This window comes from Lacerta agilis, chromosome 6 (assembly GCF_009819535.1).
Source record: "Lacerta agilis isolate rLacAgi1 chromosome 6, rLacAgi1.pri, whole genome shotgun sequence".
NCBI lineage: Eukaryota > Metazoa > Chordata > Lepidosauria > Squamata > Lacertidae > Lacerta > Lacerta agilis.
In genome coordinates, this window is record NC_046317.1 from 38,586,879 (window position 1) to 38,613,685 (window position 26,807).

Below are 26,807 nucleotides of genomic sequence, written 5' to 3' on the forward strand. Positions count from 1 at the left end.
ATCGATACCATCGCCGGACTGAGTCTTTAAGTGCTAGGGATTTTCTTGGGGAGGGAAGGGGGGCTTGCTTTTCAGGTTGGATCGTCGTTGGATCGTTGTGGTTGCTACAGACTTCTGTGGGTTTTAGACTCTTAAAACTCTTGTGGTTTTTCTGACACGGATTGAAAAAACATCTAGGTGAACTGCTGCTCTTCCGAAGCTATAAAGTAGCAAAAATGGAGATGAGTTTGTAACAAAGAAATCGAAAGTAACTTTGGGACTCTGATGAACAAAGAAACCGAAAGTTAGAGACAGGATAGTTGAACTGAGTGAGAATAGTTACTCTCCAACGCCACCTAAAGGCCAAATAATAGAATACAGGTCAAATTGTAATTGTAAGTGTAATTGTAAAGGGTAGAGTGAGCTCTGTGCCACCTGGTGGTAGGAAAATTATAGCAGAAATTAGATTTTGAATTAAGAATGAAGGGGAACAAAGGGAGCGCAACACCAGCAGAGAGAAGGACCTCAAAACAAGAGGAAGGAAAGGAATGGGAAGGTTTATTAGCAGAAATAAAAAAAGAAATAAGACAGAGTGAACAGAATATTGAGAAAAAAATTGTAGATTTGAAGGAATCAATGGATGAAAAATTTGAAAAGGTGGTGGGAGAGTTGACAGAACAGATAAAAGATTTATCTAGCAAATCTAAGACACTAGAAAACTCAGTAAAGAAAGTCCAGAAGGAAGTAAAACAATCAAAGAAAGATACAGAAAAAGTGAAAGAAGAAATAGGGGATGTGAACAGGGTTCAAGAAGAGATACTGGACAATTTAGCTATGCTAGAACTACGGCAAAAACAATTGAACCTCAAATTCCGTGGGATTCCTGTGGAGGCCAATGAGAATATAAGGCAAAAAATAGTGTTTGAACTGGCTAAATGGTTAAATGCTAAACCAGAAATTGTAGAGTACTCCATTCTAAATGCTTTTAGAATAGGAGTAAAGTCAGCGAAAGCAAGAGCTAAAAAATTGCCAGGCGATTGCTTGGTAATGTTTAACTCAATGGATATTCGAAATGAAATTTTGAAATTAGGCCATTCACAGAAACTGATAATTGGTGGTAGGGAAATCATCATACATAAAGAAATCCCAGTAAGATTTTTAAAGAAGAGAGAGCCGTACCAGACGCTGACAGGAATTTTGAGGAGAAAAGGAATAAGCTTTCGGTGGGAATTTCCTGAAGGATTAACTTTTTACTTCAAAAACAAGAGATATAAGATAATGAATGTGCAAGAATTGAAGAAGTTCATCAGAAGATACCCGAAGGAGCTGGGATTAGAAGGAGACAAGAAGGAAAAGAAGGTAAAAGAAATTGCAGAAGGGAAGACGGAGGAAGGTGCAGTAGGAGGAGTGGAAGAGGAGGAAGAGGAAGAAGAAGGAGAAGGAGAAAGAAGTGAACAGGAAAGTGAAGAGGGAGAAGAGGAAGAGGAACAGGAAGAGGAAGACAGAGAGAACACCAAGTTGTAGAAAGACTCAACAAGAAATCCGGAGTTATGATTTTAAAGTTTCAATCATGGAACATAAATGGTTTGAATAATAAATGCAAAAGAAATAAAGTTGAACATGTTTTGAATAAACAAAAGCTAGACATTATATGTTTACAAGAAACTCATATTGCCAAAAAACATAAGAGAATACTAAAAAAAAAAAGATAAAAAGAAAAAGCGAGGGGTGGTTTTTTATATAAAACAGAAGCTGGAACCCAAATTGATTTATAAAGATGAAGAAGGGAGAATAGTAATCGTACAAATATCATGGCAAGGAGAGAAAATACAATTGGTAGGAATATATGCTCCGAATAATAAAAAGGCCAAATTTTACAAAAAGCTTGAGGAAATCCTGCTGGAATTCTCTGATCAAAAACAAATATTGATGGGTGATATGAATGGGGTGGTGAACCCAATGCTAGACAGAACATCAAGAAGTTCGGGCTCGGAAGGTAAACTGCCAAAGGCTTTCTTTACACTGATAGAAAATTTGAGTTTAACAGACGCATGGAGGGCAAAACATCCTGGGACAAAACAATATACATATTTCTCAGAACCTAACAAAAGCTCAGGGAGAATAGATCATATTTGGGTCACGAAAGGAATGTTATTAAAGGTACATAAAGTAGAGATCTATCCTAGAACCTTATCGGACCATAATGCCGTATATATGGAATTAAAAGGAGAAGGTGCCAAAACTAGGTGGAGAATGAATGAGAGCCTATTTAATGACGAGAAAATAACAGAAAAGGCAAAAAAGGTTTTAAGTGACTATTTTGAATTGAACTCAAATGAAGAAACGGATTTAAACGTGGTCTGGGATGCCAGCAAGGCGGTGTTAAGGGGTTTTATGATATCCCAAGATATTGGCAAAAGGAAAGAAAGAGAGAAGAAGAAAGAAGAAATATGAAAGGCATTAGAAGATAAGGAAAAACAATTAATTTCAAATCCAAAGAATCAAGATTTAAAGCAAAGTATTAAGGGGTTAAAAAACCAATTTGAAATATTAACTAATCAGGAAATAGAATGGAAATTAAAATGGCTGAGACAAAAGAATTTTGAATATGCTAATAAGTCGGGGAAGCTACTCGCGTGGCAGCTGAAAAAAAGAAAAGAGCAGAGTATAATAAATAAAATTAGAAAGAATGAAGTATTAATAGAAAATCCAAAAGATATTAAAAATATATTCCAAGAATTTTATAAAAATTTATACCAGAAAAATCAAGAGAAGGAAGAAGAAATGGATATATACCTGGATAAGAACAAATCAAAGGGAATATCAAAGGAAGACCAAGAACAATTGAACAGTCCAATATCAGAGGAAGAACTTAAAGGCGCAATAAAAAAGCTGGAGGGAGGGAAGGCACCGGGTCCCGACGGCTTATCAGCAAAATATTACAAGGAATTGGCACCGCAGTTAATACCAAAATTGCTGGAGGTGATGAATAGAATTCTAATTAATGGAAAGGTCCCAGACTCATGGAAAGAGGCCTTCATCACTTTAATTCCAAAACAGGGCACAGATTTGTTAAATGTAAAAAATTATCGGCCGATTTCATTATTGAACCTAGATTACAAATTATTTACGGACATTTTAGCAGAGAGATTGAAAAAGGTCTTAAACAAAATAATTCACAGGGATCAGGCGGGGTTCCTTCCGGGCCGTCAGATGAAAAATAACATCAGAACAATTGTGGACTTAATTGAATATCTGGATCTGAAAATAGATAAGAAAGCGGCTCTAATTTTTATCGACGCCGAAAAAGCCTTCGATAATGTGTCGTGGCAATTTATGATGAAGATCCTAAAAAAGATGGAGGTGGGGGAATATTTTTTAAATGGAATCAAAGCCATCTATAAAGAACAGTCGGCAAAATTAGTGATTAACGGTGCTCTAACAGATAAATTTGAAATTACAAAAGGCACAAGACAGGGCTGCCCGATATCACCATTGCTTTTTATCGTCGTATTGGAGGTCTTGGCAGATAAATTAAGAGCCACAAAAGATATTAAAGGAATCAAGATCGGTAAGAGGGAGCTCAAACTGAAGGCGTTTGCGGACGACATTGTAATGACTCTAGAAGATCCAATGCAAAGTGTGGGAGAGATGTTGACAGCAATAGAAGAATTTGGAAAATTAGCAGGTTTCAAGCTAAATAAGGAAAAAACGAAAATGTTGGTTAAAAATCTAAGTGGGAAGGAAATGGAAGAATTACAAAATAAATATGGTATTATGGTGGTAAAAAAGGTTAAATATTTAGGAATTTGGCTGTCACCCAAAAATATAAATTTGTTTAGTGATAATTACGAGCCTATCTGGAAAGAAATTAAAAGAGATTTAGAGATTTGGAGTAAATTAAGTTTGTCACTGTGGGGAAGGATAGCAAGTGTAAAAATGAATGTCCTACCAAGGATCTTGTTTCTTTTCCAAATGTTACCGGTAATTAAGGGAATAAGCCAGTTAAAAGAGTGGCAGAAAAATTTGTCAAAATATATCTGGCAAGGCAAGCGCCCGAGAATCAAACATAAACTATTAATAGATAAAAAAGAGAGGGGAGGCTTTGGATTGCCGGATTTGAAAATTTATTATGAGGCTTCGTGCATGATCTGGCTTAAAGAGTGGATGGTGCTGAAGGATAAGGAGTTGCTAGACTTGGAGGGCTTTAATAATAGGTACGGCTGGCACTCCTACCTTTGGCAAGGTAAAGTGAAAGTGCACAGGGAATTCCTGGCACATGTATTTAGGAAACCTTTATATGAAGTGTGGGTAAGATACAAGGACTTGGTGGAGAGAAGAACGCCCAGATGGCTCTCACCCACAGAGATATTAACAATAAAGAAAATTAATATGGAAGAAGAAAATTGGGTAACATATGAGGAATTGTTAATCGAATCAGATAAAGGTTGGAAAATTAAGGCATACGACCAGATAGCAGAAAAATTGACAGGATGGATTCAATATCACCAGATATATAATCTATTTAATGAAGACAAAAGAAAAGGCAATTTTGACAGTAAAAAATCAAAATTCCAAGTAGATATTTTAGAAGGTAAAGAGAAATTATTATCTAAAATGTACGATTATTTATTAGATTGGCATACTAAAGATGAAGAAGTCAAAGAGGTAATGATAAAATGGGCGATAGATGTTGGTCACAATATACAATTAGAAATGTGGGAAAATTTATGGAAGAAACATATGAAATTTACGGCATGTATACTTTTAAAGGAAAACATCATGAAAATGATGTACCGATGGTACCTCACACCAGTAAGATTGGCAAAAATGTATAAAAAATATGATAAGAAATGTTGGAAATGTGAGAAGAAGGATGGTGAGTTTTACCATATGTGGTGGACATGTGAAAAAGTTAAACCTTTTTGGGAAGCTATCTATAATGAATTAAAGAAAATTCTTAAGTATACATTCCCAAAAAAACAAGAGGCTTTCCTGATTGGGTTAGTAGGGGAAGAGATTGAAAGAAAAGATCAAAATTTCTTCTTATATGCCACCACAGCAGCGAGAGTATTATTGGCGCAAAAGTGGAAATTAAAAGAGGTACCAACAATAAACGATTGGAGAAGGAAGGTATTGGAATATTCAGAGTTGGCGAAATTAACTGGGAAAATAAGAGAAAAAAAGGATCAAAGGTTTCAATTGGAATGGGGTAAATTTCTGGAATATATAAAAGACTATAAGGAGGTGTAAGCACTTACGGGGTATGAAGGAATTCTTGTAACAGGACAAATGAGTAATGGAAATATGAAGATAACAAAACATGTGAAAGAAGAAAAGAGAAAAGAAGAGAAAGCGTAGGAAAGAGGAAAAATTAGAAAGCCAGAGAAGAGAGGGGAGGAAGTCAATAAAAACTCGGCGGAGTTTGGTAATATTGTAAAACTTTATTTGACATGTATATTTGTGTTTTGTATAATGATGAAAATAAAAAACATATTTGCAAAAAAAAAAAAAAAATAGCAGTGCCGGCCCTGCCGCCCCGGAGCCGCGGCAAGGCTGTCAAAGAGCCGCATGCGGCTCCGGAGCCGCGGGTTGCCAACCCCTGGCCTATACCAACAGAAGTCTCTTCCTCTCTTTCCCTGTGCCAAGTAAACCCTAGAAAACCTATGCTGAAGACCTGAACTCCTGGAATAAGACTTGCTAATTCCTACATCACTCACCATAAGCAGCGTTCAACATCCAGCTGTGTGCAGCTTGCAAATCGGCTTCGTAAATATTGTTCCTCTGGGCTGGCCAATCAATGGTGGAGAAGTCCTCCACATAAATCTCCTAGAAGGAAACCATGAAGTGAAATGAGCTTCTTAGTAAAGAAGAAGCAGGCTACTAGTGTACTTGACAAATGCCATTTCAGAGCTTTAAAAAACCCAGAAAATTCATGTTAGTGTGGCAAAATCTGCTCTGTACCCACATAACACAATGCTTTGCACTAGGAAGGGAGCCCACCCCTCCCTGTGTTATGGCATCAGCTTTCATGGTCCTCTTCATCAGCATTTTGATACTTATATGAAAAGAGGTATGTTATAATAAATAATAAATAACATGGGAGGAGAGAGACTTATATGATTTGGGAGGGTGATGCCATGAGCACCATCTCCACTCCAAATTCTACCCTTCCAAAGTTGCCTTCCCCTATGGAAAATAAGACACCCAGCTCAGCCTTCTCCCTGTCAGATACAAGCCAGCAATCCCCCAAGTGCAGATCCAAGGGAGTATGAGGGTCCCACTTTGACCAAGGATGATGAGATGTTTGGAGAATGTTGCCTTGCCTGTCTTAGACTCTGGATCAATTCATCTTCTTCTACAGTCAGGCGAGTGGCATAGCAGTAGCTCATCACAAGGCTGATATGGCGAGCGTGACACCAATATGTGGATGGATGTCCTGGCATCCATGTAGGGAACAGCCTGTTTCAGAAAGGTGGGGGGGGGGAACAGGTTCATGGAAAACAATATAAGGAATCCTGGATATGGGGTAAAACTGAAAGCAGGTTATATTGTCCATCTAAGGATCACAGGGCAGTTTACAGTATAAAAAGACAAAGATACATAACATAAAAACAAACAAAACAATACTCTTCCCACACTATTTTTTGTGCCTTATTTTGTTTTCGAGTGTTGTTGTTGTTATCTTTATTTCCCAACCTTTTTTTGGCTATGCCCCACCTAAGCATCTCTAAAAATCTGATGACCCCCCCGCCATGATATATATTTCTTATTATTCAAAAAGTGAAGTCATATTCACATGGAGGAAGCCTAATAAAGTCATTAACTTGGTCTAAACAAGCTTCCAAATTGCCCCCCTCCTAAAAATCAAATCAAATCAACGTGTGCCCCACGTTGGGAACCACAGGGTTAGTGGCTCAAAAGCCGGAAGTGATCCAGACCACTTTGGACACTGAGAGTGGTGAAGCTTAATATGGATGTCTCAATTTCCAAGTTGTTTAGTGAAGGATTTGTCCACTGTGTAATACTGTTGCAGCAGACCTTTGTTTGGCGATTCATGGGGTGGGAATCAGTAAAATTTAGGACACATACCACAACTCGGGAAATGGTGAATTCATTCCCTCCCAACTGTACAAATTCATATTGGCCAGCCAAACTTTGCCCAGATGAGGGATTCCAAGAGAGCCACCTGGAAAGAGAATTATCAACATCTTTGTTTGTGTAGACTGAAGGGGGGAAAGTCAAAGAAACCTTCAATGAAAGCCTAGATATGTTGATTGCTTTGCTTGGAAGACACCTTGCAAAACAATATAGAGAAAAGGGAACAAGTGTTTGGAAAGACCCTCGTCTGTACAGGAACATAACCATGTCATTTAATCCTAACTTACTTTTTTCTTGGATAGTTCTCATTATTTAGTAAGAGCCATACAGCATGTGGTTTCTCAGATCTCTTCTCACCCATAATAGTGAGTAAAATAACTGCTGTTCCATTCAGCAATTTACCCCACCCAACACTACCTCTATCCCACTTTTGCCACCAATTACTGTATACCAATTGCATACCAATTGCAGCAGATCCCAACTACATACACACTCTATAATAACCACCACAGGTTATCTTTTGGTTTTCGTGTCAGATAAATTTTGGATACTTGGAGACTCAGGCAAAATTTGAACAGAAAGGATAGATTTATTTAACAGAACAAAGTGAATAAAACAAAGAAGGTATCAGGAGGTAATGTTCTTTCAGGAAACAGTTAACCTATTAATAATTATACTAAAACTAATGGATGTTACATGCTTCTAAATAAGGCAGTAAACACACAACTTCTTTAAACTTCAGTTGCTTAGGTTCAGTTATTACACTTCAGGTGGTTATTACAGGTTTCTAGAATAGATGGAAAATTTTACTTCAGTTCAGTTGCATAGATGTTACAACTTGGTTCTTAAACAAGCTTAATAAACAGCTTAATACACTGCTTCTTTCACAGTTTAATACTTTGGTTCCTAAACAAGGCGGTAAAGTAAAGGTAAAGGGACCCCTGGTCGTTAGGTCCAGTCGCAGACGACTCTGGGGTTGCGGCGCTTTACTGGCCGAGGGAGCCAGTGTACAGCTTCTGGGTCATGTGGCCAGCATGACTAAGCCGCTTCTGGCGAACCAGAGCAGCACACGGAAACGCTGTTTACCTTCCCGCCGGAGCAGTACTTATTTATCTACTTGCACTTTGACGTGCTTTTGAACTGCTAGGTTGGCAGGAGCTGGGACTGAGTAACAGGAGCTCACCCTGTCGCAGGGATTCGAACCGCCAACCTTCAGATCGGCAAGCCCTACCTAGGCTTGCCGATTAGACCATAGCGCCACCCGCGTCCCACACAAACAAGGTGGTACTTTCGGTCAATTAGCCAACCATTTAACAATCACATAGAAACCTTTCTTCACAGCTTCATACTTTGGTTCCTAGCCAAGGTAATACTTTTAGTCAGTTACCTAACCTTAACAATCACACTCCTGAGGTGTAACAAATAGTGCAACAGACCCAGGAGATCACCACACCTCTCTTAACTGGTTTTGGGAGTCTTTTCTTTCTATAGTCCGGGCAAACTACAGAAAAAAAGGGTGGAACCTGGGCAAAATTGCAACATAAACGTTATTAATGGCATTTTTATGAGAATTGGGTGTAGAATAACATATTAAAAATTAGACAAAATTAAATGACAGGAACACTGTGAAATCGTGATTTCAAAATGGCCGACCTGCTGTATCAATTGTATTGTATTTCGATTAGTTTTCTAAACTTAATTGTGTGTATCCTATGTTTTTTAATTGTTGATATATTAGAAAATGTTGAAAACAGTCACGTTCTTCTAGCTGCGGACAATATTGATCACAATATTCTTACACTGTTGGTGAGAACACATTCCATGGTATGGGGATAATAGCAGCAATAACCCCAGCAAAAACCTTTTCTCGTTGTATTCCAAGAAAGAATATATTGAGCTGTGGCTTAAAAGCTGCTGCATCTATCAACATTCATGAATATCGATTTGCATCCAGTACTCTCAGAGGCATTAAGTTTAAAATATTGCCTGATATCTATCCCACAAATGTCAAAGTAGATCTGCTGTGGAAACTGTCAAGGAACTTTGAACAACCAATGCCTGGCTGGTCTGGAATGATGCACTTAATACATAATAACCAAAACAACCAGAAAGTTGAGAAATCATCAGTACTTTTCCTACCTATCATTGACATGAAGCCCACTGAAATGACTTGCATCCTGTCTACCTTAACATACCTACGAGATTTAGCTCTTAAGCACAATATACCAACTATCATAACATTTGATCAGCCACTCTTTTGGAAAGCATCACAAATAGTTCATTCATCATGTGATGGTAGTGCTCTCAAGGACATCATTCTATTGCTTGGTTCCTTTCATACTTTCATGAATCTTCTTGGGGCCATTGGTACACTCATGGCAGGATCGGGCCTTAAAGAAATCCTCGAAGAGATTTATGGGGAAAATACAGTAGTGCATATGTTAAATGGGAAATCAGTATCAAGAGCTTTTCGTGGACATTTGATTCTCGATTCATGCTTAAGTGCTGAAATAATGTCGCAGATAACTGAAGATCATTCAGAATTCCCCCAGGTCTTAAAAGAAGCTTCTGCACTGTATGATTCACTAGTGTCCTATAACAAAACTATAGAAGAAGTGTATTCTTCACAGACTATGATACACATAAGCTGTGCATTGGATGCAAAGAAGAGTGAACTGAAAGCAAACTCAGCAACAAGTAAACTATGGCTTAAGTATCAAAATATGGTTGATCTTGCTAGAAAACTCATCACAGCAGATAGAACTGGTTCATGGAAAATGCATATTGATGCCATACATCAGTGTCTACCCATTTTCGCAGCTGCGGGTCACCATAATTACTTGAAATCAGCATACCTATATTTGCAGAATATAATTCTGTTGCCAACAACAAATGCGACTGTTTCTGCAATGTTTGGTAAGATCATTGTAGCTAAACTTATTGACCAAGAAGTTTTTGCATATAAATGTAAGTGTTCTGACAAAGTTAAAACATTAGCATTCTCTGCTGCACTGAAAATTCCTGGAGATGATGAAAGAACGATTGACCCAGCATTGCTGTTTCAAAGGCTATTGGACATTGTTAACACAGGCAAACTAAATTTGGAAGAAGTGCTGCAGTATGAATTGTGCTCATACCCACCTTCATTGTTCAAATCATGCTCTATACCCAGGAAGGCTGACAAGCCACAGATAGTACATGTTATCAAAAAATATGTGATGCAGAAACAGAATAGTTGTAGTACCGAATACGTTCCAAGAAGTGATCAATTCGTGTTAGATGGTGGTCCGCTGCTGCATTGCCTTAAATGGAAGAAGCATGAAACGTATGATGACATTTGTTGTTGTTCAGTCGTTCAGTCATGTCCGACTCTTCGTGACCCCATGGACCAGAGCACGCCAGGCACCCCTATCCTCCACTGCCTCCCGCAGTTTGGTCAGACTGATGTTGGTAGCTGTGAGAACACTGTCCAACCATCTCATCCTCTGTTGTCCCCTTCTCCTTGTGCCCTCCATCTTTCCCAACATCAGGGTCTTTTCCAGGGAGTCTTCTCTTCTCATGAGGTGGCTAAAGTACTGGAGCCTCAACTTCAGGATCTGTCCTTCCAGTGAGCACTCAGGGCTGATTTCTTTAAGGATGGATAAGTTTGATCTTCTTGTAGTCCATGGGACTCTCAAGAGTCTCCTCCAGCACCAAAAGCATCAATTCTTCGGCGATCAGCCTTCTTTATGGTCCAGCTCTCACTTCCATACATTACTACTGGGAAAACCATAGCTTTAACTATACGGACCTTTGTCGGCAAGGTGATGTCTCTGCTTTTTAAGATGCTGTCTATGCTCCATGGACAAAGACAACAGGTATGATGACATAGCATGTTCTTATGCGAATTTTACAACTCGTCATTATGGGAAAGCTATTATTGTCTTTGACAGCTATGAAAACATCCCATCCATTAAAGATATGACTCACAAATGTCGGAAATCTATGTTCTCTAGCCCTGAAGTACACTTCTCTCCGCAAACTAAATTCATATTAAAACAAGACAACTTTCTTTCCAATGAAAGTAACAAACAGCGAATCATTCTTCTCATAGCTGAACATTTGAAGAGACAAGGATGCACTGTTGTACTAGGTGAAGGAGATGCTGATGTTGAAATTGTGAAGGCAGCTGGGGCATCACCTCAGTTCCAAATTACTACTGTGATTGGAGAAGATTCGGATTTATTGATTCTACTCCTGTACCATGCTAACCATCAAACGGAATTTAATTTGTATTTTTGTAGTGATAAACAAGGAAAAAATCCAAACCACACATTCCACATTATTGCTTGTATTGCTGTGACAGCACATCCAGAATATTTGGGATAGGAAAAGGCAAATGTTTCAACAAACTTATCGCAGATAATCGACTTTGTGAATTAGCATCGGCATTTTGTTTGAAAGATCAGTTACATATCAATATAGAAGATGCTGTTCAGAAGGCGATGGTTATACTTTTTGGTGGAAAAGTTGATGATACCCTTGGAACATTATGACATCGCATACTAGTGGACAAAGTAGCATCAGCAAACTCTTTCGTTGCACCAGAACGTCTACCACCAACTACGTCTGCAACAAAATTCCATAGTTTTCGATCATATTACCAGATAATGGAATGGTCATGCCACAAAGAGGGTTTACGACCTAATGACTGGGGTTGGATGATAAAGGAGGAAAACCAGCTTCACCCTGTGATGTCAGACATGGCGCCTGCACCTGAAAGTCTTTTGAAAATTATCCACTGTAACTGCACCACTGGTTGTTGTACATTCCGTTGCACGTGCAAAAAAAATAGTTTTCCATGTTCAACAGCTTGTGGTCAGTGCCAGACCATTGGTTGTGAAAATGTGTTGCTGATTGAACATTGTTCCGATATAGAAGATGATATGGATGACTGATGTCTGCTTTCGTTATTTGTAATACATAATAAAAGTTCTGGTTCAAGCGCCTTATTGTAACCTTGTTTCAATGTACCATTGCTTTCACTTTGTTGTTTTTAGCAAACATTTAAATACAGAAATTATGTAGCCTAATAACTAGATCAATGACAACTTTGTATTATTTTCCCTGACGTTTGGTAACAACAATTAAAAAACATAGGATACACACAATTAAGTTTAGAAAACTAATCGAAATACAATACAATTGATACAGCAGGTCGGCCATTTTGAAATCACGATTTCACAGTGTTCCTGTCATTTAATTTTGTCTAATTTTTAATATGTTATTCTACACCCAATTCTCCTAAAAATGCCATTAATAGCGTTTATGTTGCAATTTTGCCCAGGTCATTTTGTATATTGACCGGACTACTAGAAGATTTCTCCCCTCCTGACTGGAATGAGACCTAAGTAAACTGTAACCTCACAGCTTAATACTCTCACAGGACACTACACACTGTCCTTCACATTAGCTCAGAGACTCCTTTCTCTAGCTTTTGATATTTTCCCCAGAGTGGATATTTCTACCCAGAACCAACACTCTCCCTTAAACAATCACACTATCTCTATCTCGCATATTAAACCGCATCTGAACACTCCCTCAGAAACTGCTCCTTTTATTTTCCCTCCGAAAGTGCTGCTCCTCCCCCTTCTGCCTAGCAGCCTTGGTAGCCAATCAGAGAGAGACTTCAGCCCTCTGGTGGAATTTTGAGGCACTGCATCACCAGACTCTGGTTTGGCTCTGCTGTCCATCACAACAGGACTTGTGCCATCATCAGATGAGAGGGAGAAAGGGAATTGGGCTTGCCGGCCCAGTGCCCCCACCCCTGCCCTGTCACGCCCTCATTGCCTGGCCACACCCCACACACTGGAGGGCAAGTCTAGTAGCAGTTGCACGGCCTTCAACTATGCTCAGTATATTGTTTCTATGGAGATTTCAAAAAGGGCCCACAAAGGAAGCAAAGAAGGAAGAATAGAGAGGTGTTCCCGAATAACTGTACAACACCAGGATCCCCCAGCTTTATCTGGCCCTACTCTCCAGCATATGGATTCATCCAGCCATACCATAGATTTCTGCCTTACCTTTCTTATGGAGGTTTATCCGAGCCCTCACTACATCTGGATGGTCAGGCCCAAGTCCAAGTATTCGCATAGCTATATAGTTGAAGGTTGTGCCACATACTGTTGACTGTTCTTTGAGATGGCTACCATAAAGAGAGATCAAAGAGCCATTAGAAAATAGACCAGTGAGTCCAGATGTCTAGAAATCTCTTTGAATTGTTTAGTTCCCATTCTTCTGATATATTACCTTAATGCAAACTGCGAACCATTTTGTGGTTTGCTATAGGTTTGACAGGATACATTTGGATGATGCCAGCCTGGCTTCACCAGACTATTTATCAGTTTTAGTACTTCCTACAGATGGTGGTTTTCAAGGCAATAGTGATGTCTGATATCATGTCTTCATTATTGCTGCCTATCTCCACCCCTCATGCCACAATTCTATTTTTCTCTGCCACAGCTGTACAGGCTGAGCCCAGCTTGCATTATGGCCATCTACCCTGCTGCCCAGTCTACATGGTGAGTATTGCAAATGAAAGGCTCACAGTCAAAAGACAGAAAAATGCAGAAGTGATTTAAAGAAGCCTTCACAGGGGAATTGCATCATGGACCAGCCCAAGACAAAGATATGCGGAATTAGAGCATCTCTCCCCAGGCCACTCTAGAGAAGCTCACACTGTCCTTGGACTACTTACAGGCCCCAGCCACCATCTGGAAGCTGTTTTGAGAGGATGTAGCGCAGGAGCTCTTTCTTGACCTCTTCTGGCAATGATATCCTGGCAATATAGCATGCCATCAAAAGACCTGTTTGATTAAAAAAAGAAAAAGAACAATTTATAATACTTGACCATCTCAGCTTTGGTTTGATTTGCCACTAAATCACCTGTTTGGATATCAAAAATTATATTGTGCTTTTGTATCACTATTGGGTTTTCTTTTCATCTTGAAACAGAAGGAAAAGGTCAAAGATAACAATATTTCATCATTAGGCAAAATATCATTGCTTCTGCTACTTTACTAGAAGGTCCATAATTTCTACCTGCACTATTCAATGTGAAATGCTGCTTACAGAGATTGCCTGGAGCTGTATGCACTTCCCCTGTGTGGTGAATTATTGAACTGCAGGCGCCAGGCTTCTCTGAGAAGCATCTTCAAACTGCTGATCCATTTGCTGATTCAGAGAGGTCTTAGTCCTGTCAGGTGATGCCAGGGGACAAACCTGACCCTAAATTCAGCTTCTCTCACTTCCTCATTTCAAAGTTCGGTTCACCTTTTCACATCAGTTTGTGATTTTTAAGAAAATTCCTCATGAAAATTCACCACCCTAACATTTTTGCAAAGCAATTTCCCTGATACTATGCATTATTTTTATGTTATTTTCATGAATAAATGCATTTATATGCACGCCTTAATCTAGAATATGCAGCTGGACACATTACTTGGCATGAGAACTACACTACAAAATTCAGTGAAGAGTGAAATTCAAAAGATACCTGTGCTTCAGTTCTTGAGTTGTTTCCAATAGTGCTAATAAGGCCCCTCTCACATCTCAATCTTCATGCCAATCACATTTGTTTGTTTGTTTGTTTGTTTGTTTGTTTACTTACTATCAATTCAATGTAGTAAAAGTTCTAAGTGGTTTTACAAGAAATATTAAAATTATCCATAAAAACAATAGATAATTCAGATTGAGAGTAAAAATTAAAAACACACACACACATCCCAATACAGCTATGTGATGCCAACAATGGACAGTACCCTGCCCAATGGATTATCCCCCTGTTCAGAATGTACTGAAAACATATTCTGCTTTGTGAGAAAGGCTTAGTTTTCCTAAACAGGGGTGAATTGTTTTGTTTAAAGGATAAAACATTAACTAGTGGCAATTCTGAGACTCAAGAATATTCCAAAAGGTGACCAAAGGCAGTCTGAACTGGCTGGAATAAGATAAACAACTCTGCTTACCCAAGAAGAGGAAAACCTCTTTAACTGAATTACAGTTAAAGGTCACCGGTGAGATCTCTTTTTTCCTTTCATAGCTAAAGACTCACAGATCTATTCTTCTAGATTATTCTGCCTTCATAAGAGTGATAGCTTTTGCTTTGTTGCAGAAAATCCCAGGTTCGTTCCTGGGCATCTCCATATAGAGCTGTGGAAACCACAGAGGGTTGCTACCAGTTGAATGGACCAGTGGGATAAGGCAGTTATTTTGATGAACAGCTTGGTAAAGTCAAAACTAGTTTAAGCAGTTTCAGAGGTTTCTCCAAATGTCCAACTATTTTGTGCCTAGTCTATCTGGTTTAAAAAAAAAAAAGCTTTATTGAAAGTATACAAGGAGTTCCTTCTTAGCCAATTAATACATAAGTAGTAAATCTGCTAGTATCCCTGTACCTGGCACAAGGGTGAGGACACCAGAGCACTCCATGGCCCAGTGGCCATCTTCTGTTTGCAGACCAGAGAAGAATTTAATTGCTTTCTGGAGTGCTTCCTGAGCCGTGTTGGCTTTGGGCAAGTCTGGAAAGAACTTGCTCTGTAAAACAAAATAGGGAAAGTAAGAGAAATGTACAAACACTAAAAACACTATCTACAACACAAGGTATGCAATGTGTTAAATGTCCTGTTACATTTAATACATCTGATTGGTCATTTAAAAATAAATATAACAGGGAAGGGTAGTCAGGATTGGGACCATGGCAGATGGGGAGGTGTCATTTAACACTTCTTCTCCCAGAAGTAGTCACAATGAAATGCCGCCCCTTACCAGCTGCTACTTGTATTTGCCTGGAGACACCAGCAGGCTGGGAAAGAAGCAACTTCCTCTTCTCTACCCACCACAATGCTCATCCTGATTGGGCCCCCCATGCCCTTGTTGTTTTGGTTTAAAATAACAGTCACGCAAAATACAATAAGTTGTTTGGTGTAATGGATGGTTTAGCTGTGAGAGACCGTTCCAAAATAATGTTTTACAACCACACTGTGATTCCTCAAGTGAAAGTCCCTCATGCAAATGCATCATATGTGCATCATGGAAATGAGTATCAGGCACAGTATATTGAAGACTGATCATCGAGAGCAAGACAGTGGCTGTTTTCTAGGAGAACATGACTGAGCTCTCAGACCAGAAAACCATAGACCAGAAGATCAGGTAGCCCTACTCCCTTTCCAAAGGTAAGAACTGCAGGCTTATGTATTTCCAGTAGATTGGCCTATTCATCTTGCACACTTATCTTTCTAGTATAATTTCATGATTTCCTATTTGAGTTGCTGTTGTTCATAACCAAGTTGCAGGTGGATGGACTAGATGACCCTTAGGATCCCTAACAAATCTACAATTCTATGATTCTATGAAAGCAATAACCAAGTTTCATGTGTTCCTAACTGAGGTGTCAGAAGATGAGAAGCCAAAAGAAAAATGACCCAGCCCATGGGAAACTGCAGCTAGACAGGGCCAAGCCAGCAGTCCTCATGCCCTGTGCTCCTTTTGTAGACATTCAGTGTTGTACCATCTGTTATCATTAAGCCACTTACAGTGTCCAGCCCTAGAGTGTAAGCCTCTAGTGCATTCTGTTCGCGGGCACATTCTTCATTGTCTGCCACGTAGTACCATTTATGCCGCCCTTCCACGGAGCTGAATCGCCAGCGAGTAAGATCAGTTTTGGGTTCTATTTCATGTGCAACTTTTCTTCTGCGCAGACATCTACCAAAGAACACAGAGGAGGTGGGAAGTTTGAAACATGCAGGCAGACTTTCAGTTTGTTATCCTATCACAGGAAGTTATTCTGAACCCCATTCTGTGGTCCTTCCAGCCAGAAGTGAGGGACTGACACGTCTTTTGATTTCAGTGGGTCTATTCATGACTAGGGACCCAGGTGGCGCTGTGGGTTAAACCACAGAGCCTAGGGCTTTCTGATCAGGAGGTCGGTGGTTCAAATCCCAGCGATGGGATGAGCTCCCGTTGCTCGGTCCCTGCTCCTGCCAACCTAGCAGTTCGAAAGCACGTCAAAGTGCAAGTAGATAAATAGGTACCGCTCCAGTGGGATGGTAAATGGCGTTTCCATGCACTACTCTGGTTTGCCAGAGTAAACACCGTTTACCTTCCCGCCGGAGCGGTACCTATTTATCTACTTGCACTTTGACGTGCTTTCAAACTGCTAGGTGGGCAGGAGCTGGGACCGAGCAACGGGAGCTCACTCCGTCGCGGGGATTCGAACCGCTGACCTTCTGATCAGCAAGCCCTAGGCTCTGTGGTTTAACCAGAAGACATGTAAAATCTGCTCATGTGACCCCTTTCTACGCTGCTATGAAAGTTGTATGTGTGTGTACATATGCATGCGATAAAATCAGAGAAAAGAAAAGTGCTTGATAAAACACCTCTGCAAGGAATTGGTAAAAACTGATAAACGTTTTGCAAACATGAGAGGGTGGAGGGAAAGTTGAAAATAGGTATCAGTACCTGCAGGGCCGTCTCAAGCACATCTGCCGCTGAGGTGCGGCGATCCTTCTGGCGCCCCCATGCGTCCGGGGGAGAGCATGGGCGTGGCAAGCACCCGGCCACCTGTGGGGGCGGGGGGAGGCCGCCGGCGGGGCCGTGGGGCTCCCCCTGCTTGCTGCGCTCGAAGTCGGGAGCAGCATGGGCAGCAGCAGCAGTGCCTCCGGCGCACGAGCACCCGCTCACCTGCCTGTGGGGGCGGGTTGGGGAGGGGGCGCCCGGTATGCCAGCGGGCTCGCGGGCCATCCCTGGGGGAGCCGGTGCCCTGGTGCGCTGCACCACCAGCCCCAATGGACAAGACAGGTCTGAGTACCTGCAGCAGATAAATAATAATGAGTTAAACTGCCACTGATGGTGGAGGTTGGAAATAGTTCTTTGGCGGGGGGGGGGGGGTGTGACAAAAAAAAATTCTGCACCAGGTACCACCTGACCTTGCTACACCTCTGCCTAGCATATCCATCATAGCATAGAGATTGCACACAATGTACTTACGTCCCATCCGACATCTTCTTGGGTTGAAGAAGGCTGTCCCGGATTGTTCTGGTTATATTTTAGATGTTGTCAGACAGGCACACAGGACACTGAATAGGACACTGAACTCTTGGACTCTGGGCTAGAGTTCCTGCCTCGGACGTTCCACAATTTCTAAAACATTCACACTCCCAATAAAATACTGACTGACCTAACCAATCAAAGCAAGATCAATTTTACAGGGATCAGGAGTGTAATGTGACATATTAAAAGCATGCCTACAGACTGGTTCTGAAGATAAAAATCTTTTGAGCTGCGCCCAAAGATGTGTGTATAGACTTGTTCAAGGTCGAACTCTTAGCTATGCTATCTGAACCATCTAACCTAGTGCACTATGAATGCTTATGCAACCTAACATGAAGATTTCCCAAAATGGAGACTACATCCACATAAGGGAAGGAAGCGAATTGTATCATATGCAGAAATTGTGAGAGTGCCTTTTTGAAGTGATGGCACTTTCTGCAAGCTGCCATGCACTTGAGACCCATGAAAATGTATTTACCTGTATCTTAAAACTAGGCTAGGAGAGTGCAAGGGTAAAAGAAAAATCTGGGAAATCTGACCCCGCAGCAAACCAGAAGAACAAGTAACTTTGTCTCTTGTTCCACTGCCACAGTGTGGGAATACGCTCTGGCGCCTCCCATGCGCGCAGCCGCCGTCCTGCCGATCCCTCTGTGCTGCCGCGCGCAGGGGAAGGAGGAGAGAAAGAAGATCCGGCCGGGATCACAGAGCTGGAGTTGAGTTCCCTGCGCTCCAGGAAAAGCGCGCCAGGAAGCCCCCTTTACTAATGGTCCCTGGAGCTGTTTCCCGCCCGGAAGGGCTTGTTATGCTTAATGGGTATTGGTTGTTATTATGCTGACGTCGTTGTACAAATTGTTAATAAATAGCCCCTGCCTCCGTGAGAGGGAGGGAGAGCTCACTCACAGCCATTGAGTGCACTACAAGCTTTGACTGCAGTCCTTTTATTTTCGGCCACCTTCTGCTGCTTCGGCCACCTTTGCTGCTTCAACTGCCTTTCGCTTCTTCAGCCCTGAACCTCCTACCATCTCTCCAAAATCTCACGACCTTCTGGAATTGTTGGAGCAGGTTACTCCAACACCACAGTGCTCTGCTGTTAAGAGCTTTTTGGATGTCCAAAGCATTTCTAGAGATCAGATCACTATTAAGTATTGGGAGAATCCATCCTACACTCATACAGCTTCAGATTAAGAGGTGATTGCAAGACAAATGCATTAGGTTGATAGAACCAGCATTATATGCTTCATGCCAGAATGTTTTAATCTGGGGGTAAGATGCTGATCCTGACGTGATGTCAAATTATAGACCGATCTCGCTTTTAAATAGCGATTATAAGCTATTTGCAGGAGTAATTGCAAATAGACTAAAACAAGTAATTAAAGAAATAGTACATCCTAATCAAACTGGATTTATTCCAGGAAGGCAACTATCAAACAATACAAGAAATATAATAGATATATTAGAATATTTGGAGTTCAAAATCGACAAAAAAGCAGCACTATTGTTGCTGGATGCCGAGAAGGCATTCGATAATGTCTCCTGGGAGTTCATGAAAGTTCAGATAGAAAAAATAGGATTAAAAGGAAACATAAGGAGAGCTATAGAAGCGATTTACAGACATCAAAGAGCCAGGCTTATAATAAACGGGAGTGTAACAGAAAGCTTCACCATAACCAAAGGAACAAGGCAAGGGTGTCCTCTTTCACCTCTACTTTTTGTGATAGTATTAGAGGTTCTCCTAAATAACATCAGGAAGGAAAAAAACCTAAAAGGGATAACAATTGGGAAAAACACCTATAAAGTCAGGGCGTTTGCGGATGACCTGATAATAACAACTCAAGATCCCAAAGAAAATATACCTGTGGCATTAGAGATAATTAATGATTACGGCAAAGTGGCAGGACTGAAAATAAACTATCAAAAAACAACTTTAATAACTAAGAATCTGGACAAAAAAGAAAAAGAGGAGTTACAACAACTGACAGGTCTAGAAATTAAAAATAAAGCAAAATATTTAGGAATCTATATAACACCAAGGTGCATTAATCTCTTTGAGGATAATTACAAAAAGACATGGAAGGAAATTAAAACTAAAATGGAAGTTTGGAACAAATTACACCTTTCTTTTTGGGGTAGGATATCGGTCGTCAAAATGAACGTCCTACCCAGGATGATATTTCTGTTTCAAGCAATACCAATCCTGGGGGGAATGAAGTGTTTCAAAGAGTGGAAAAGAGATCTTTCCAAATTTATCTGGAATGGGAAAAGACCGAGGATTAAATATGAGTTACTAACAGACAGGAAAGAAAGGGGAGGATTTGCCATGCCGAATTTAGAACTCTACCATGCGGCAGCAGGGATTAATTGGTTAAGAGATTAGATGTTGTTAAAGGATACCGAATTACTAGACCTGGAAGGTGTGGAGAACAGGTATGGTTGGCACTCATATTTATTTTATGAAAAGGTGAAGGTCCACAAGGGGTTCCTTAACCACCTAATCAGAAAATCATTATACTTAATTTGGACTAAATTTAAAAATGTATTAGAACCCAAAATACCATTGTGGACATCGCCAATAGATGTAATAACAATTAAAAAGACAAATATGGAAGGAGGAAGAGCCACATACCAAATGTTATTAGAAGAAAAACAAAACGAACTACATCTGAAAAAATATGAAGAAATTAAAGTACATCTCACGGATTGGCTGCAATACTTTCAAATTTATCAAAGATTGGCAATTGATAAAAAAATTGGGTTAGCAAAAGAAAAATCTAAATTTGAAAAAGAGGTCCTCCAAAGCAAAGGGAAATTTATTTCACGTATTTATAATATACTTTTGGAATGGGAACTCAAAGGGGAAGAAGTAAAATCAGTAATGGTGAGATGGGCCCAGGATTTAGGTTACAATATAATGATGGAACAATGGGAAAGATTGTGGCAGGAGGATATTAAATTCACTGCCTGTTATAATCTTAGAGAAAATACATTAAAAATGATGTATAGGTGGCACCAGACACCAGAAAAATTAGCTAAAATGTACAGAAAAAGATCCCCTTTGTGTTGGAGGTGCAATAAAGAAATCGGGTCGTACAAACATATGTGGTGGACCTGTCCGGTTATATGTGATTTTTGGAACGCTGTATATGAAGAACACAAAAAACTCTTAAAGCACACATTCAAAAAGAGACCAGAAATGTTCCTGTTAAGCATCTTGCCGGAAGAGATCAAAAAACCAGAAAGAGTAATTTGCTTATACGGTATAACAGCAGCAAGAATGTTAGTGGCCAGAAACTGGAAGAATCCAGTAGCACCAACTATAACGGACTGGCAAAATTTAATGTTAGAATATCTGTATTTAGCAAAAACAACAAGTAAAGCTAGGAATCAAATGTCCCAGGAAGTATGGAAAGAATGGAGGATATTCAAAGAATACTTAAGGAATAATGGTATAAGTGGAATCCTAATGGCAGATGCAGACTGAACCTTTAAGGTAAACAAATAGAGACTTAAGGATGGAAAATTATGATTTGTAAATGAAATATATAACTGTACGTGATATAGGTATAATAGCTTAAAAATGCAATGAGGATAATTGGAGGTACAAGAATTTGTTTGTAAATAAGAAAAGAGAAGAATAGCAGTTTGTTTATGTTCATGTTTACTTTGTTGTGTTTGTGTTTGTCTTTATGTGTATTTGTATTTTTATGTGTATTTTTAAATAATAAAGAGAGATTATAAATTAAAAAATTAAAAATAATAATAATCTGGGGGTAAAGCCAAACTGGTTAGTTTGCAATGCGTTGTATTCCCACTATTAATAACTGTTTGCTCAGTGCTGTCAATGCAGTCTGAACATTACTTTTTTGAGGAATTAATCTTATTCAAAGATTTACAGGGCTGTCTCCCCGTTTGAACATCACTGTCTCAAATCTCATGCTGAGATCCTGCACTGTGCATTCATGAACCTACTAGAAAAACCTACTAGGAATTCTCTTGCTTTGAAATACTTGATTGCGCTGCCAGGCGGAGTCCCCCGAACCCTGGGCAGCCCCTGAGGGAAATAACGACACGTGACAACGTTCTATGGGATTAAATTGGCCACAACTTTATTAATATTCTGATGTAGGAAGACCTTGGCTCAGGCATTGGGCGTTTATCCTTCCCAGCCCCCCCCCAGCCGGGGTTCTGGGTATCTTCAGGGTTATCCATCATGAGTGGGGAGTGGGCTAGCTCTGGAGAACATATGTTCAAGCAGATAGCCTGCCCCCCATGTTTGCCGCCACTGGAGGGGGAGGGCAGTGACGACTTCTGGGCGTATGGTCAATGCCTCCCCCTGAGACCCCTTTAACGGGAACCCTGTTATCGCCACCGCGATGGGGGCGAGGGTCACTGCCCCATGCCCCCCCACCCTGTAGATGACTCAAGGATTCCGCCCAAGGCCTGCAACCGCCAAAATTGTGACGAATTGCTACGGGAAAGGCGAAACCTGCTAATGCAGGGAAAGTGCTTTCCGGCCCTTCAACAGCAACCTTGTCATAGCAGCGGCTGCGTGCCTGTGTGGCCGTGGAGAAAGGTGGTTAAACCTGCAAATTAAACGTCAATTGAGGGAGTGGAGGGTGGGGAAGCTCTGAATCCAATGGCCGCTTCCCAGGTATGACTCAAGTTCTATTGTGTATACTGTATAATCCCTCCTTCTACCTGGCCAATCCCCCTGGCAACACCTCCCCAGCCGGGATTGGGCGGCTGCTAGAGTAGGTGGAGTCCACAGATATCCAACCTGGGAATGCGCTGCCAGGACCAACTGCCAGGAACTGCACCGTGATCCAAGGGGGCTACTCACGACCACACAAAAGGCGCACCCCATTTGATGTGGGGGAACGCTCATTTCAGATTTCTGAATCACTATTCCCCCTGTGCACATGTACACTTTTTTGGGATTTTGATGCAAACAATCATTGATTTAGATGTTGTCCTGTCCAGAACAAGAAATATAAATAGTGATAACATTATGTATAAACAGCAAAATGTAACATTTGGTGTAATAAACCAGAAATGGATGTTTCTCCTTTATTGGCATAGAAAAGGTGCATTGTATACATCAGGGGTCTGCAGCCTTTAAGACAAAAAGAGCCACTTGGACCCGTTTCCGAAGGAGAAAAAAAAAATTGGGAGCCGCAAAACCATTGCGACATTTAAAACAAATATAACACTGCATATATTGTTTCTTACCTTAATGTAGTACATAGAAAATAATAGCAAGGTTGGTATTATACACACAAGGCAAAAATGCTTGGTCATTTCAGTAATAGGTACAACATGTTGCATAGGCACTACAGGCAACAGTACATGTTTTAAATACATCTAGCATACAAAGCCTACCCAACAGCTTTAGGGTGTCTTCACTAAAGCAAGGCTCACACCCACACCCACACCCACACCCACACATCCCAAGGTTCGGGTGCTTTGGTCAGGGGAACCATCAATATTCAGAAGACATGGGGTGAAATGTTCTCTATAGAATGGCAAGCTCTCCAAACTATCAAGCACAGATAATGAAATAAACACCTAGGGTGGAGTTGCTGGGCAGGGCAGCGACTCAACAGGTTGCTGCGATGCACACACACACCCCGGCGCGCGTTGATTTTGCCACTTGTTTCCAGAAGCAAATGGGGTGGGGGTGGGCTTCATTCGCGTCTCCGTCTCTCTCTCATGCCCCTCACCCTGGCCCCTTTCAGCAAGGTAATCTCACTCGCTGCGATCTTGAGAGGCGATAAGGGAGTTGCTGCTGAGCTCGGGTCAAGAGATGCAAATGTCAAAGGGCGCTGTGCTAGCGGATCTACACACCTGGATCTACACACCAGGAAGGGAAAGACCCGGGCAGCGGGGAGAAGGGGCTCCTTGGAAGAAGCAGCCCCGGAGAAGGCAGGAAGTGGAAGTGGAAATGCAGGTGGAGGAAGAGGAAGAGGTCTCCAAAAAGTTGACCCACCATGAAGCAACGGCCGAAGCCCACCGAGACCCAATTCAGCTGGTAGAAAAGCAATCCCCTGGATTTGAACTCAGCTCCCAAGAGGACGCTGGTATTTGTACTGTATTGCCTGAAGTCTTTGCAAACAAAGGAGTCACTGAGAAACTCGAAAGAGGAAGGGAGCGGAGAGGTTTCCGCTCCCAACAGATAGGAAGAAGAGAGGACCGGCTTGGGCTTCCCAACTCAGCAGACGCCGCGACGCAAACGTACCTTTGCCGCGTCCTCATCTCTCCCAGTCCAGGCATCCAGGGCTGGACCGCTGCCTGATGCCGCCTGAGTCCCGCCGGATCCCCCGGCGCCGCTTACCTGGGGGAGGAGGGCAGAGGACCGCCCCTCACCTGCTGGCCCCGCCCACCGCCTCACCGCCCTGGCCACTCACGCCCGAGCAGAGCAGCAGCAGCAGTGCCTGCCTCAGCCTCCCGAGGGCGGGCCGCCGGCCAGCTGGAGAAGTGGGCGGGCGCAGGTGGGCCAGGAACGCGGCACGCGGCGCGATGGACGCAGCTCAGGCAGGCCAGGAGTGCAGCGCGGTGGGCGCAGCTCAGGCGGGCCAGGAGTGCGGCCACCTAGTTTGCCTAAATAGCAGTGCCGCCCCTGCCGCCCCGGAGCCGCGGCAAGGCTGTCAAAGAGCCGCATGCGGCTCCGGAGCCGCGGGTTGCCGACCCCCGGTATACATGGATCAGAACACAACACAGAGAACAAAATATAGTAGGAGATACTTTAGGATAAAACTGTCCAGACATCATGAGGTACAAAAATGGCTCTTAGGACCTATGGTAACGTCATTTCATGGCATCACTCAAAAATCTTGCCACATTCTCCACTACAATTATTCAGCAGATAAGATCCCCTGGAAGAGTCAGTGCGATAAATCCCCTGCTTCAATAATGGGGCCAAATACTTAGCATATATTTTTACATAAAATGGTCAATAAGGTAAACTGTGCGTGGTGGATTCAAGTACAGTATACTCTATACTCAACTAGGCTTGTCTTGGGTTTTCATTTGGTTGTAACCACTGTAGTACAGGAATTCACAAGAGTGTTTTATACTATGTATACTGTGGTTTTATACTATGTATACAGGGCCAAAACAGGAGTCAAAGAAATGCCAAAGATGGGTGTATTGCCAGATTGCTCCCACAGAGAGATTGTGCATTTCTACAGCTGGCTAAATGTTTGACCATTGTCATTCATGTCAATCCGTTGTTTCAATTTATTGATTTCTTAATTTTCCCATTCTCTTCACATGCCATTTTGCTGCAAATGTTCACTTGATGATTCTTCCACAGAGCCAACTCTTCATGGAAGAATGGGGCTGCATGCTCCTTATGATGTGGATACAGCCCTATTCTTCCATGTAGAGTTGACTCTGTGGAATAATCCTCAAGTGAACATATAAAGCACATTTTCCTCTCCCAAAGGAAAGGGAAGATGTTGTTTGTTAAGTGTTCCTAGGATTATTTGTGAAGGATGCTCTGAATGTGTGGTGCATATGTAGCCAAGGTGGAAAAGACAGAGAGCTACAAAGGGAATACAAATTCATATCTCATTTGTCCTCACTATAACCTAGTAGTGTGGATTTAACTGAGAAGCACTATCTGGCCAAAGTCATCCATGCAACTCAGGGTGAATCTGCACTTGAACATGGGTCTCCCATGTTGACACCCAACACTGTTGAATTCCCTTATCCTCCTAACAACCAGTTTCACACAAAAAGGAATGTGAGGACTCAGGTAAAGGCAGTTCCTCTCCTATACATGATTTTAAATCATTCAAACAATCAGGGAGTGCCAAGAGCTCTTGAAAGAAAAAACAATGCTTGAAGAACCATGACTATTAAATTCATTGTTTTTTATTAAATTTCTGCACCCTTCATCTGAGGATTACAGGGTAGTTTACAATACAATACAAAAACACAAAAATACATAACACAGTAACAAATAAAAACAATACCCCATCATACATCAGTTTAAAATTCCACAGATGGTATAAAACCTGAGCATTGTCTTTAGGAAGGGGAGTGATTGGGGAAGGAAGAAGTAACCAGCAGGAGTGATACCCATGACACTCTTTCAAAATTCAAATGTGAATATGGGCCCAAAAATGTTGACACCCCTTGATGCAAAGTGATGCACATTGAAACAACCACCACAACACATAACTGAATTTGCCACATTTACCCTAGGATAGCCTGAAAATGCCCACTCAGTGAAGGTCAATTTTTCTACCCTCCGTGCCCTTCCCCCACCCCCATGTTGTTGCCCTGAGGAAACCACCCAGTGCTTAAGGAAGAAAGAAACATAAGGAACTAGTAAAACTTCCCCATATTGCCAAAACTAACTCTATCCTACAGCTACCAGGCTTCCTCAACTTAAAAAAAATCTCACTGCTATTATGCCTGATCAGATAACGAAAAAACAAACCAGAAATATATAGCTGATCAGGTTTTGAAAAATGTATACTATATTGTGCAAGTAACAGTGAAGCAAGCTTTGGAGAAGAATCATCAGCGTGGAGAACAGTGACACACCTCAATGGCAAAAGGTTTAGAACCAGAAAGATGTTGACAACAGAGAGACAAGCAGCAAGCCAACTGAAAGTATCAAATGGAACTACAGTGCT

General features: G+C 41.3%; 1 protein-coding gene across 1 annotated transcript in view; it reads right to left on the bottom strand.

Annotated features, from left to right (window-relative positions):
* The window catches only part of LOC117048328 (lanosterol synthase-like), a 40,384-nt gene extending 22,253 nt beyond the window's left edge, over nucleotides 1-18,131 (bottom strand). The window contains exons 1-8 of the mRNA XM_033152033.1: nucleotides 18,103-18,131; nucleotides 16,650-16,818; nucleotides 15,513-15,651; nucleotides 13,817-13,925; nucleotides 13,143-13,264; nucleotides 7,072-7,168; nucleotides 6,306-6,441; nucleotides 5,700-5,808 (exon numbers count right to left, since the gene is read on the bottom strand). Coding sequence (XP_033007924.1) covers nucleotides 5,700-5,808; nucleotides 6,306-6,441; nucleotides 7,072-7,168; nucleotides 13,143-13,264; nucleotides 13,817-13,925; nucleotides 15,513-15,651; nucleotides 16,650-16,818; nucleotides 18,103-18,116 — 895 coding nt within the window. The 5' untranslated portion in view covers nucleotides 18,117-18,131. The remainder of the gene's footprint in view (nucleotides 1-5,699; nucleotides 5,809-6,305; nucleotides 6,442-7,071; nucleotides 7,169-13,142; nucleotides 13,265-13,816; nucleotides 13,926-15,512; nucleotides 15,652-16,649; nucleotides 16,819-18,102) is intronic.
* Between the last annotated feature and the right edge of the window lie 8,676 nt (nucleotides 18,132-26,807).